General features: G+C 50.9%; 1 protein-coding gene across 6 annotated transcripts in view; it reads left to right on the forward strand.

The window, feature by feature from the left end:
* The window catches only part of PLXNB2 (plexin B2), a 774,339-nt gene that overhangs the window by 650,489 nt on the left and 110,752 nt on the right, over positions 1 to 13,098 (forward strand). For all 6 annotated transcript variants that reach the window (XM_085653971.1, XM_085653975.1, XM_085653972.1 and 3 more), the window contains one exon: positions 5,031 to 5,151. In XM_085653971.1, coding sequence (XP_085510097.1) covers positions 5,031 to 5,151 — 121 coding nt within the window. The remainder of the gene's footprint in view (positions 1 to 5,030; positions 5,152 to 13,098) is intronic.

Here is a 13,098-nt window from a genome sequence, read left to right on the forward strand (position 1 = left end):
GTTGCAATTTGATGTTGATACTACATTAACGGATGATGTGGGGCGGTTCGTTCTTATAACGGGTAGGCTGCGGGGGCAAAGACTGGTGTTGCTTAACACTTATGGTCCGAATGTGGATGATCCTGACTTTTATCACACACTGTGGAGCGCAATTAGCAATTTGTCAGATATCCCGTTGATTTGGGGGGGGTGACTTTAATATAGAGCTGCAAGACGGTTTAGATAGGTCGGATACCACGGCTGAACCTCACAAAAGGGCTTTGGGAAAGCTAAAAGATATTGATTGATAGGCGTCTTGCTGATATATGGAGGATAAGAAATCCTGAGGGTAGGGAGGCAACGCATACGTCAGCTGTCCATAACAGTTGGTCCCATATTGATTATTGGTTGGGATCTGATGATATAATGCTGTGGACGAGGTCAGTGAGGCATTTACCCAGGACACTGTCTGACCATAACCCAGTCTTTCTAACTTTAGATTTGCAAAACTACGTGCCGCCCCTGTTTAGTTGGAGGTTTAATGCGACAGCGTTGTCAGACTCACTGTATTCAACTGCCATAAGCAAAGCTATTAAGGAATACTTTGAGTTAAACACGCCCACTGCGGATGATCCTGGTCTGTTGTGGGAAGCTTTTAAAGCTACAATTCTGGGTATTTGCATAGGAACTAGCGCGGGCATACTTAAAGATATACGTCAGCATCTAGCTGTGCGTGAAGGAAAACTACGCGAACTGGAGCGCAAATATGAGCGTACACAAAACACCAAAACACTAAGCGACATCAGAACTATCCTATCTGAATACCAAACATATGCAGAAGATGAGCTTAAGTATATAACTAAACGTCAGGTTGCCAGAGCATATGGTGAGAGTGGTAGATCGAGTAAAAACTTGGCGGCTAAAATCTGCACTGGACGGGCACCGCAGATTGTCAGGGCGGTTTGGGATGGTAAGGGGGACTTGCAGTATGGGGCGCAGGATATACTCTGGGAATTTATGCGTGTGTACGGAGAATTGTATGCTTCGTAACCCAAGGCAGCAGCGGATGAGATAATGGAATATTTGGAGGATGTAGTGATAGCGTGGCTGTCCGACGCGCAGAGGGATTACTTGTCGGCGCCTGTCACAGTGGAAGAGGTCACTGAGGTGGTCAAATCCCTGCCAAATGGGAAAGCACCAGGCCCCGATGGGTTTACCTGTGAGTTTTATAAAGCGTTCATTGATCAATTGGCGCCTCATTTGGTCGAGATGTATGGAGACGCTCATGACAGGCTGATCCGGACGCCCACATTGAGGGAAGCTCTTATAATTGCACTGTTGATACCCAACAAAGATCCCGAGTACTGTGATTCGTATAGGCCATTGTCCCTCATTAATGTCGACGTAAAGATCCTTGCAAAGCTTCTAGCCAATAGAATGCAGCCGTTAATGACCAGGTTAGTATTGCCGGATCAATCAGGCTTTATACCCACCAGATCTACAGCACATAACACCAGAACGCTTTTTGCATTTTCGCATTACCTGACTCCTATGACTAAAGCCGCTGCGATACTCTTGGATGCTGCCAAAGCATTTGATTCACTAGAATGGCCCTATCTACACACTGTGCTGCGAAGAGTGGGTTTTCCACATATGTTTTTGCAATGGATACAACTACTGTATACTGCGCCAACGGCGCGAATCAGAGTTAATAGATATATATCTGAGCCTATAACTATAGCAAGGGGAACAAGGCAGGGCTGCCCGATGTCTCCCTTATTATTTGCGCTAGCACTGGAGCCATTGGCATGTAAAATTCGGCAAGGGCATCATTATTCAGCGCTACAGTTTCCGCAGAGGCCTCTGCATATATCATTATACGCAGATGATATGATGCTATATGTTCGGGATCCTGAGAATAATCTTAATCCATTGCTGAGGGAATATATCAAGTTTGAACTACAATCAGGCATTAAAATTAATTGGGCCAAATCGGTAATTATACCGCTGACAGACACTACTCACCCACACCCTTTGGAATATCCAATTGAGTGGCAAACAGAGCCGGTAAAATATTTAGGAGTTTGGTATCACCGTGACCCGGAACTTGTTATTCGTACTAATTATGGAAGGGCAATTGGGGCGCTGGAGGAAAAAATAGAGAGGTGGATCCAGCTACCGCTATCACTGGCTGACAGACTGGCCATTGTGAAGATGGTCATCTTACCTAAACTATTGTATCTGTTTAATAATATACCGATTAGGCTTCCAACTGTCGTTTTTCGTAGAATATCAGCAATGGTCCTTCGTCTAATTTGGGCGGGTAAGCAGGCCAGGATTGAGCTGAGAGCTCTGACGCTGCCTTATTCACAGGGAGGGTTCAAAGTGCCGGATTTCTTGCTATATTATTTATGCACGCAAGCGCAATATGCACATTGTTGGTATCGCCCTATTCCGTATCTCACGCATGTTGCAATTGAGGAGGGAGATGCGTTACCGATCCCCTTAAGTGCTATTATAACACACACTAGGGCTCCGCTACACAATCATGATATAAACACTATAGACACGACGAACAGTGCGTGGCGCGCAATGGGCAAAAAAGTGCATAAGCTGCCATTGTATGCTCCTGCACTACCGATACATTGTCATCCGGAGCTGTCGGTTACACACGAGAAAGTGGGTATGGGTCTACTACGGCAAGTGGGCATTACCACCATGGGGGATCTATTTAGCAATGGGGCATTTCAAACGCTGGATGAGCTTACATTTATCAGCAATCAAACGTTGTTATTCCAATTTACGTATCCTAGGCTGCACAGTGCCCTAAAGAAGTTATACCCCCTCTTTTCCGGCGGAACCGCAGCAATTGTTTGCTTTACAATTTTTGGTTACTACTCCCACTGCCACGAGATTAGTGTCGAAATTATATGTTAAATTGCAGGTGGACATAGCGGGCAATACAAATAAATCACTGGAGAAATGAAACAGTGCATTAGCCGACCCGCTGACGATGGAAGAATGGGCTGTGGCTTGTTCCTTGACAGGGTTATTAACGCCGAATGGCAATCTACGTATGTTGCATTATAAATATCTGCATCAGACCTATTATACTCCGGCTCGACTTTATAAGTATGGCTTGAGAACTGACTCCCGATGCTGTCGCTGTAGAGCGGACATGGCGGATTTCATCCATCTGGCATGGTCCTGTGATGCAGTGGCGGAGTACTGGATGAAGGTCACGCAGATGGTAGACTCCATGGTGGGAATTGATATTGAATGTACGGTTCGTACCTGCCTACTGGGGCTTATGCCTGTGCTGCGAGCCAATAAGTGTAAATTTTGTGTAATTGCAATACTTCTGGCCAAAAGAAGAGTATCGTTATGTTGGAACAGTAGACAGGTTCCCACAATTAAGCAATGGATTCATGATTTAACGTATTGTAAAGATACTTTGAAAACGTATGAGGAAGAGCTTCCCAGTGGGTCGAAGCCTAGAGATTATTGGCAATACTTGATTAACTATCTACAAATGTATCCAGTCACTTGATTATGCATTGCAACTGCATCATAGACTAAGTGTTTCTACCTTTTTTTTAGGAACTGTTCTAATGATGCTGAACTGGAAGATAGATGTTGTTGTATCACGGCCTGTTTGTTATTTGTATGTTTTAATACTGGATGTATTTCCTTTGTATTGGAAAAATGCTAATAAAAAAAAAAGAAGCCCACCTCTTTTCTTCACTCTGCACTGCTCGGGCCTCAAACCCTGTTAACAATGGGGGGTTACTTTTAGAAAAGGGAGATTTTCTTTCCATTGGTAACTCTCCCCAGCGGATCCCTGCTTTGAAGGGCAATCCCCAAGTAAAGATCCACACACAACACCAAAGATTTTTGAAAAGCAGATTCTCCCTGTCCAACCCTCACCAAGGAGCATAATAGCCTTTCTTTTCTCCCACTTTCAGCCCCCATGTCTTCCGACCAAGGTGGGCACATTTTGTACCTTAATTCTGCTTTCCCCATGGGGGCAGTAGCACCACTAGAAACCAGGCACTATTTTTGTGAGAAAATGTCTGATGGTTGGGCCGAAAAGGCATCGAGCTGCCACCATGCCCTAGATGGTCATTCTCTCACTCCTGCCAACAAAATAAATCCCAATTTCCTCTTAATTTTTAATGGGTGCCAGGATACTCTCCCGAGTGAGTTGCATGCTGTACACATAGCATTAAAATGAGAGATACGTTTATTGGGGCTTTGAGTCACTCTGCACCCAGGTATCCTACCAAGCCTGGACAGGTCTAAAAACTAGAACCCCGGGAGAAGCAAGGGTGTTGTGGCTTCCCTGGATCCTAGTATGTTTTTTTTTTACATAGAATGTCAGGTGAATGTCAACACTTTACCTTAACATACCCAATTTCCTCTCTTTCATTTGGGAATAGTGGCAACAATTTGGCCTGGGGTGAGCCAACATTAAAGGAACTCTACCAACCCTATACATTTCTGAAATCTAGAGACCGAGGTCCATGCATTAGAGAAGCCATCAAGTTAGAGTAATTATAACACTTTCTAGAATGTTAGAATGCAGGCGCACAAGCCAGTTTAATATTACAGACAGCCCCATGACTCGGAATGGAAGGGAAGGCAGGTGTGGGTGGCTGCTACAAAGTTGTTTTTCTTTGTATTAGAGAGTAGGAATTCAAATGTTTTAAAAGCATGCACATGCTTTCTCTTGCTTACAGAATTGACTACTAGGTGTCCTAAGGTTCCACTAACCAACTCTATTAAGTTTTCATGGTAATGTAAAATTGATTGTGGAAGACCTCATTCAGGGCAAATCTTTGGGCACCATGATCTAAAGTCCTGATTATAATGGCACTTGTAATGAGCTAAACAGTGATTTGGAATAGATGCTTTCTACAGGTTCTTGGAGGAGAGATTGCCAAGGGTCAAACAGTGACTAAATCCAGAAAGCGAAGTACAGGCTTAAAATTGTACTCAGACAGAACTGGCAACTAGTGTGTTAATACATAAATACTTTTCCTTTTCTGTAGCGGTGGGAGAGAGATTACCATTACAGGAACCGGATTTGATAAAATACAATCCTTTGCAGCTATTATTAGCTTGCACGCTCGGAGAGAAAAAAGAGAAGCAGCCTTTGAAGAGAATAAAAATGTAAGTTTCCTTTCCATTTAATTCTTGATTGGAACTTGTCTGTTACTTTATTTCTGTTGCAAATGTGAGCACTAATTTGATCTTGAATAAATAAGAAACTCATAGATATTAAAAGGTTATGGTTCACAAAACCTTTAACACATGCTTTTGCTGATTACTGTACACAACATTTTAAAGTCCAGACTTTTTTTCTGAGTTATGGCTTTATTCAGACTGAACTTTAAAAAGTATTGTTTAAAAATAAGCAATGATGACCTCCACCCCAAAGGACAATATACGGAACAGGACTGTAACACTAATGCAATATTTTTTTTTTTTTTTTTTTTTTTTTTTTGAAACCGTTTATTGCAGTTCGTAAAAGTTACAGGTATGGGCCTACAACCATCCGGCCGGCCGCTAGAATGACAAAAAACATATTGCACACATACAGTAAACGTCTCTAGTCAGTGCAGAGCAGTGAAACAGGAGTAATCAATGGTGCAGGCCACACAGCTCCAAGCCCACAGTACGGTTCCCTTTTCTTAAAACAAAACAACACCAAAAAACCACACCCGCAAGGCAACCCGCGATCCAAAATAACAGCACGTGCTCCATAAGTGGGGGATCCAAACCAACAGCAGAACTCTGGAGAGGGGAATGGGAATAGATCAGGGACTGGGGGACCGCGCGCCCGCGGCTGAGGGAGGGGGCCGTCTAGGGAGACGGAGCAGGCGAGGCAGCCGGTAGCAGTGGTGGCTCACAAATACCCCCGCGGTAGGCGTTCCAGGGGCCCCAGAGTTTCACCCACGCCCCAGGCTTACCTCTCGCCACATACACCACCTTTTCACGAAACATACACCAATCCATATGCTCTTTCCAGGCCGACACCGCAGGGGGCCTCTGGGATCCCCACAATTGAGCAATGTCGCGCTTGGCTATCATGTATCCCAGAGTCACCCACCGCGTCTGCGGGACCGAATAGTCATTCGGTTCCCATACATTCAGCAAGCATCTCCTCGCTTCAGGCAGCAGCGCAACACGCGTCACCACACGCAGGACCTCATGCACACCACGCCAGAATCTCTCCACCTTCGGGCACTCCCACAGTATATGCATGAAAGTCGCCAACGCACCACAGCCACGCTTACACATTCCGTCACCAGCAAAACCCATACGCAGAAGCCTTGGCCCCGTCACGTAAACCCGGTGAAGGATCTTGAGCTGGACGAAACGAAGGCGAGCCGGGATGGCCACCTCTTTCGGAGAGGCCACCGCGGAAATCCAATCCTCATCGTCCAGCTCCAGCCCGTCGGCAACCCAAGCCTCGCGGAGATTAGTCAGCAGGCACGATCTATCGTTGATCAGTTTTTTATATATGAGGGAGATCGTGCTGTCCGGGACATGGCCATCTAGGACTCTGTCCTCCAGGGGGGAAGACTCCGGAATGGATGCGACATCCGGGAAGACGGAGCCCAGCGCATGGCGGACCTGTAGGTACCGAAAGTACTCACTGCCCTGCAGCTGGAACTCCGCCTGCAGCGTCTCAAAAGTTTTGAATCCCCCCCTCGTCCAGAGATCTCCCACCGTGCTGATTCCGATCGTGTCCCACTTCTCGAAGCCCTTCGACGTCCACAGGGAGCCCAACCTCTCAGACGCATACAGCGGTGACGCCCGGGTCAAACGGTCCTTCCACCCCATAGCTGCATTAGCCGCGTGCCAGACACGCACCATGACACGCGTCGGTCCCGTCAAACGGGAGTCGGGCGCGCCCGCGTAGAGCGCTCGATTGTAATCGCCACCGGGCAGGAGCATCTTATCCATCTCAAATGCCGGGTTCAAGGCGGGCCCGTAAAGGCCATGATTAATTGCAGCTAGTTGGGAGGCCCAGTAATACCGTTTAATGTCAGGGAGGGCGACCCCCCCATCGTACCACGGGAGCGTCAATTTAGCCAGAGCAATGCGCGGCCTCCCGTCCCAGAACAGGCGCCGCTGGAGGCCCTCCACCTCACGGAAATAGCGTGCCGGGACCAAGTCCATAGTATTCTGGAGGGCGTAGAGGAAGCGTGGCAGGGACATCATTTTAAACAAGGCCGCTCGGCCGAGCGGCGAGAGCGGCAGACGCCGCCAGCGCACCACGTCCTCCCTCAAACGCCGGAGGGGGGGTAACAAATTCCGCTCATAGCGGGTCTCCGGGTCAAGAGTGATATAGATACCCAGGTACCGAAAACCTTGGGAGGCAATCTGGATCGGACAGTCCCGTGGTAAGGCCGGAGCCTCCCCGGAAAGCACATATACACAGGATTTCGCCCAGTTGATGACCAGGCCTGAGTTGCGACCGAATGAACGCAAAACATCAACCAGGACGATCAGTGATTTACGCGGGGAGGCGAGATACAGAAGGATATCGTCAGCATAGAGGGACACACGGTCCTCATGCTCGGGGGTCCAGCGGAGACCACGGATAGAAGGGTGCCACCGCAGCCACTCCGCCAGGGGCGCCAGGGCAAACAGGAGAGGCGACAGGGGGCAGCCCTGTCGCGTACCCCTCCCCAGCGCGAATGGGGCCGAGACTCGCCCATTCACTACCACCTGCGCCAATGGGCCCGAATATAGCAATTTGACCCAGCTAATGAAACCCGGGCCAAACCCGAATTTTGCCAGCATCGCCCAGATGTATGGCCATTCAAGCGTATCAAACGCCATGGTGGCGTCCAAGGACGCCAAGATGGCCGGCTCCCGCACAAATGGGAGACGCGCGAGCACCCCGTGCAAGCGCCGCAGATTGAGCGCCGTGTTGCGGTGCGGTATAAAGCCAGATTGGTCTTGGTGGACCAAATCGCCCACCACGCCAACCAACCTGTTGGCCAACACCTTGGCGAGGATTTTGGGCTCCGCGTTCAAAAGCGAAATCGGCCTATAGGATGTGACCCGTTCACGGGGCCTCCCCTCCTTGTGGATCACCACAATTGTGGCTAGACGCTGGTCCGGCGGGAGGGAACCCCGCGAGTGGGCCGCCAGGAACATCCCGCGCAGGTGGGGCGCCAACACATCCGGGCGTAGCTTGTAGAGCTCGATGGGAATACCATTGGGGCCCATGGCCTTGCCGGATGCAACCGAGCGAATAGCCAAGGCAATTTCGTCCGAGGTGGGAGGGGCGTCCAGCGAATCCCTGTCCTCCACCGTTAGGGAGGGCAGTGCGATGTCCCGAAGCAGGGCATGGGAGTCTGCCTCCGAGCAGGGGGAAACCGGGGAGTAGACTTCGCGGAAATAATCCGCGAAGCAGGAGACAATGGCTTCCGGCTCAGTGACACACGCACCATCAACACTCTCAATCAAAGGCACCACACGGCTCGCTCTCTCCCTCTTATCCAACCACGCAATCAATTTGCCAGCCTTATCACCCACATCATACAATCGCCCCTGCTGCTCTCTACTGAGGCCCCTGGCCGCCTCCGTGACGAGGGCCCGATAGGCCGCCTGCTTTAGGTGTAGAACATGCAACTTGTCGTCTGTTACCCCGCTTCCCAGGTCACCCTCCAGTTCTGCAATCTCGGCCTCTACCCGGGTCACCTCCTCCCGCTCGCGCCGCCGGGCATGGGAGATAAAGGAGAGGGCCTCCCCTCTAAGGACTACCTTGAAAGCCTCCCACAGGGAGATGGCCGAAGAGACCGACCCCACATTCTCATCGAAATATCGCTGTAGGGATTTGATCAAATTAGCACGAATGGTGGGGTCGCGCAAATACCATGCATTGATTGGGGCCACCCTGCCATCCCCCCTCGGGAAGACATCGAGATGCAACAACAATGGGGAGTGGTCTGAGATACCCCGCGCCAGATGGCGCACCTCCCCCACCCTCCCTGCGTGGGCCGCCGGGACAAGGATGTAATCAAGCCGCGAGAGGCTACCATGGGCACCCGAGTGGAAGGTGTACTGTCGCAATACAGGATGCTTTAATCGCCAGCAATCCACCAGGCCCAGCGTATCCAGAAGGCCGGGCAGCCACGCCTGTGCCCGGGGGAGGTCCCTAGGGGGATGGCGATCCATAGACCCAGAGGCTACCGCATTAAAATCCCCTCCAACCACCAGCAGGCCACTCGGAAGGTCCAGAAGGAGGCGCCCCAGGTCCGCAAATGTGGTGGCTTGTAACCCAGGCGGGACGTACACTGATATAAAGATAAACACTCTACCCTCCATTCTTCCCACCAGAACCGCGTAACGTCCCCTCTCATCATGGCGCACCTCATCAATCTCCAACGGGAGCGAGTTCTTGATCATAATACCCACCCCCCGCGAGCCCGAGGTGAAGCCAGAATGGGCCGCCAAACGATATCCCCGCCGGTTCATTGCATGAAAGGAGTTACCTATAAGGTGCGTCTCCTGCAGGAAGACAACATCTGGTGAAATACGTTTTAAGTACTGCAGGACCACACCACGCTTAATCCTATCCCCCAGGCCGTTAACATTCCATGACAACACAGCCAAATCCCTACCCCCCATCATGCGTCGAAACAATCGGTCGTCCCCCATCGAGCATCCTAAAAACAACAACATAGTAGCGGGTTTGCCCTGCGGTGCTAACGAACAACACACCCCCCCCACCCCCCGGTCCCAACAAAACTCCCCCCTCCCTGCACCCCTGCATGAGCCCAGACAGCCCCCCCAAAGTGCAGTGTGCCTGTCGCCCCATAGCTAAAATACTAACTAGTCCCCCAGAGGAGGAGGGAAGCCCCCAACAGACCCCGCACGACCTCCATAGGAGGGGAAAATACACAATCAATAAATGGTGAAGGAACAACGTCCAGAGCAAGGCCTATGCAGTCACCCCTCAATTCTGCTCCGGCGGGCCCTCCTCGCCAGCCGCGCCCCCCCCGCCCCCCCGGCCCCGATCTCCAGGCAGAGTGTCCAGCCAGTCCCCAGCCGCCTCGGGCCGGTCGAAGAAGTGCGTGCGACCATCCACCTCTACCCTCAGCTTAGCTGGAAAGAGCATTGAGTACTTGAGGTTCAGGTCCCTTAGGCGACGTTTAACACCAAGAAAGCTCTGCCGCTGCTTCTGGACCGCCGGGGTAAAGTCTGGGTAGAAATGTACCTCCATGTTGTCAAGCTTGACCGGTCCCTGTTGTCTGGAGGTCTGGAGGATAGCATCTCTGTCCCGGAAATTAAAAATCCGGGCAATGAGAGGCCGCGGCGGGGCACCAGTCTTAGGTCTGCCCCCGGGGACCCGGTGAGCACGCTCCACCGCAAAAAGCTTACTCAGCCCCCGGGGCTGGAGATGGGTCAGGATCAACTCTTCCACGAAAAGATCCGCCGCCTCCGCCTCTCGTCCCTCCGGCACCCCCACAATACGGACATTATTCCTCCGGGCCCGACCCTCGGAGTCCTCCAGTCGCCGGTCCATCAGGGCGCTCGCCTGGCCAAGCCGGCGCACCTCCTTCTGGAGGGCCACCACGTCTGTCGTGAGGCTCGTTGTGGTGTGGGCCAGAAAGTCGACTCGGTCGTTTGTTTTGGACAAGTCTGCCCTCACAAGGCTCACATCCACCAGGACCGAGTCTATTTTTTGCGCTAAGGTGTCGAAACGCTGGTCCACCGAGGCCTTCATCTCTGCGATGGCGCCCATGACGTCCCGGAGGGTCAGATCCACCGGATGAGCGGATGCCTCCGTCGGGCCCACCGGGGATGCACGCGATGTCTCCGGAGAACCCTTCTGGAGCGTGTAGCGGTCCATACTGTTGGCCTGGTGCGCCGTGCCACGGCGGGTCGTCTTCACCTTCGCCCGGTCGCCATCTTGTTTGGTGGACATGCTGGCTCTTCCACCGTCGTGCCAAGCACCCCAAACGAGCCACTATACCAGGTCACGGGTGCCAGGGGGGGGGCAGGGGCGACCACCGAACCGCGGGTCAACCCACCGCCGGCGGGTCAGCCGGGCTCCTGGACAAGGCCACACCACCACACCCCGCTCCGCAGTCCGACCCCGCTTGAGAGCTAGGAGGGCGCAAAAGCGAAAGTGAAAGTGCGGGGTACGCCAGTCGCCCAGCCCCGTTCGCCGCTGTTATTCACTTTGTCCCCGGATCGCCCCACTACTCCAATCCGGGGGGCCGGCGAGGAGAAGGCCACAACCTTCGATCGATGCTCCCACCGGCGTCCGGGGTCCGATTCGAGCCCAAAAAACGGGTGGCGCCTCAGCTCCGGTTCCCCAACACAGTCCCCTCAACAAGGACAGGATATCGCCAGGATTAATTCAGGAGGTCGCGGAGGTCCTCGGGAGCCTCGCACCTACGCGGCCATCTTGGTTGCGCGCTAGGCTCCTCCAGCCCACTAATGCAATATTGATATGCTCTTGCTTATGCTCACTTGCCTGAGCCATTCATACAATATTGCAAAATTGTCTTTATCATTCTTTCAACTACTAATGGAGTAGACTCTGGAATTCTTGCTAAACCTGTCCAGTAGCTATTGGGGCTGGAAGTGGAGCATCAGCGGTGTACCTTGCCCAATCTCGGGCTCAGCCTTGGCAGCTCTTCTGATTGGATGAGGGCTTGAGGTAAATTTGCAAAGTAGATCTGAAGAAGACTGGCAAACCTTGGGTCTAGAAAGGTTGCAGGAGCCCTTCTAATGAGTTGGTGGGTTTTTGCCTGAATGATGGAGCCTACAGCAAGGCATCCTACTCCTATCTTCTACAATTTGTGACAGGAAATACATTGCATCAATGTCTGCTTCCCAAATAGCTGTTGCTCTGTTCATCTGTAGACATGCACACACTTTCCTTATAACTTCCTTACTCCAGTTGAATTGGGGGGATGTCCTTGGAATCTGTACCCTTTACTATAAATTGTCAGGTATTTCCATGGAGAATAAACTTATCAAAGCGTAGAACAATTCCCTTGTTGTCATTCGTTCCCTTCTTCTTTCAAATAAAGGCAGCAGGCTCCCTGGTAGTTTTCTTAGGGGAGAACCAGCGTACAAACCAGAAACAAATGGTATAGTATTAAAGTTATTAATGTGCAGTTTAAACAAATAGGTTTTGTTAAGTCTTGAAATATATTACTGTGATGCATCAAGTTCTATGGGTAATACATTTGGTTTTTTTTTCTCCCAGACAAAAATTTGTGTTGGTTTTACAGCACAAAATAGGGTATAACCCCAGCAGAGATAGCGGAGAAGGGAAAGGCCTGTGGCCCCAGCAAATCAGACAGCAGACAAACCATGATAGTCCCACCATCTCCCCCAAGTTTTCTGTTTGCAAGGTCAGCCATGGCCTCTGTAAATGGGGTCCTGTATCTTCGCACACAAATCCATCGCAGACCACCACTCTGCAATAGACTGTGGGGAGGAGAGCTTCCGGTGGCGAGCAATATCCCTCTTGGCCACCAGGGTGCACCCTCCACATCCAGAATGCCCAGTAGGCCGGGTGGAGCAAAAGTCGGCCTGTCCAGAACAGCAGTTAACGTAGGGAAGCTAGAGGATTCATATTTTGCTATGATCAGGCAGGAAGGACCACACCATAGCAAAGAAAGCACCTATGACACATAGGATTAGGGAGCACGCCCAGCACTGTGGGTTAAAGTATGGAACATACAAATATTTTAGCTGAATCGGGTGTAGACCAGAAGAGATGATTAGCTCACGTGGAGCCATCTTGGCATCTTTCCAATCACTGTCATCTACTTTGCCGAGGGCCCGCAGCTGTGGTTGATGGGCAGCCAGTGCATGGCAAATTTTAAGTTATCTATAGAACTGGGTTCTATGGAGATAAAAAATATATCCTGGAGCGCTCAGAAGGTCCTCAACTATGAGCCCTCCTAGACATCCCCAATATGGGAGATACCTAAAAGGTCCCATCTATAAAATTCGTCCAGACTAGACCCCTGCAGTATCCAGCTACCTAGCCATAAGTGGGTCATCAGTGTAAGCCGGCAGTCCCAACAGATCCACCTGAGGTCCCACCTCCAGCACAGGAGAGTCACCATA

This window comes from Triturus cristatus, chromosome 4_1 (assembly GCF_964204655.1).
Source record: "Triturus cristatus chromosome 4_1, aTriCri1.1, whole genome shotgun sequence".
NCBI lineage: Eukaryota > Metazoa > Chordata > Amphibia > Caudata > Salamandridae > Triturus > Triturus cristatus.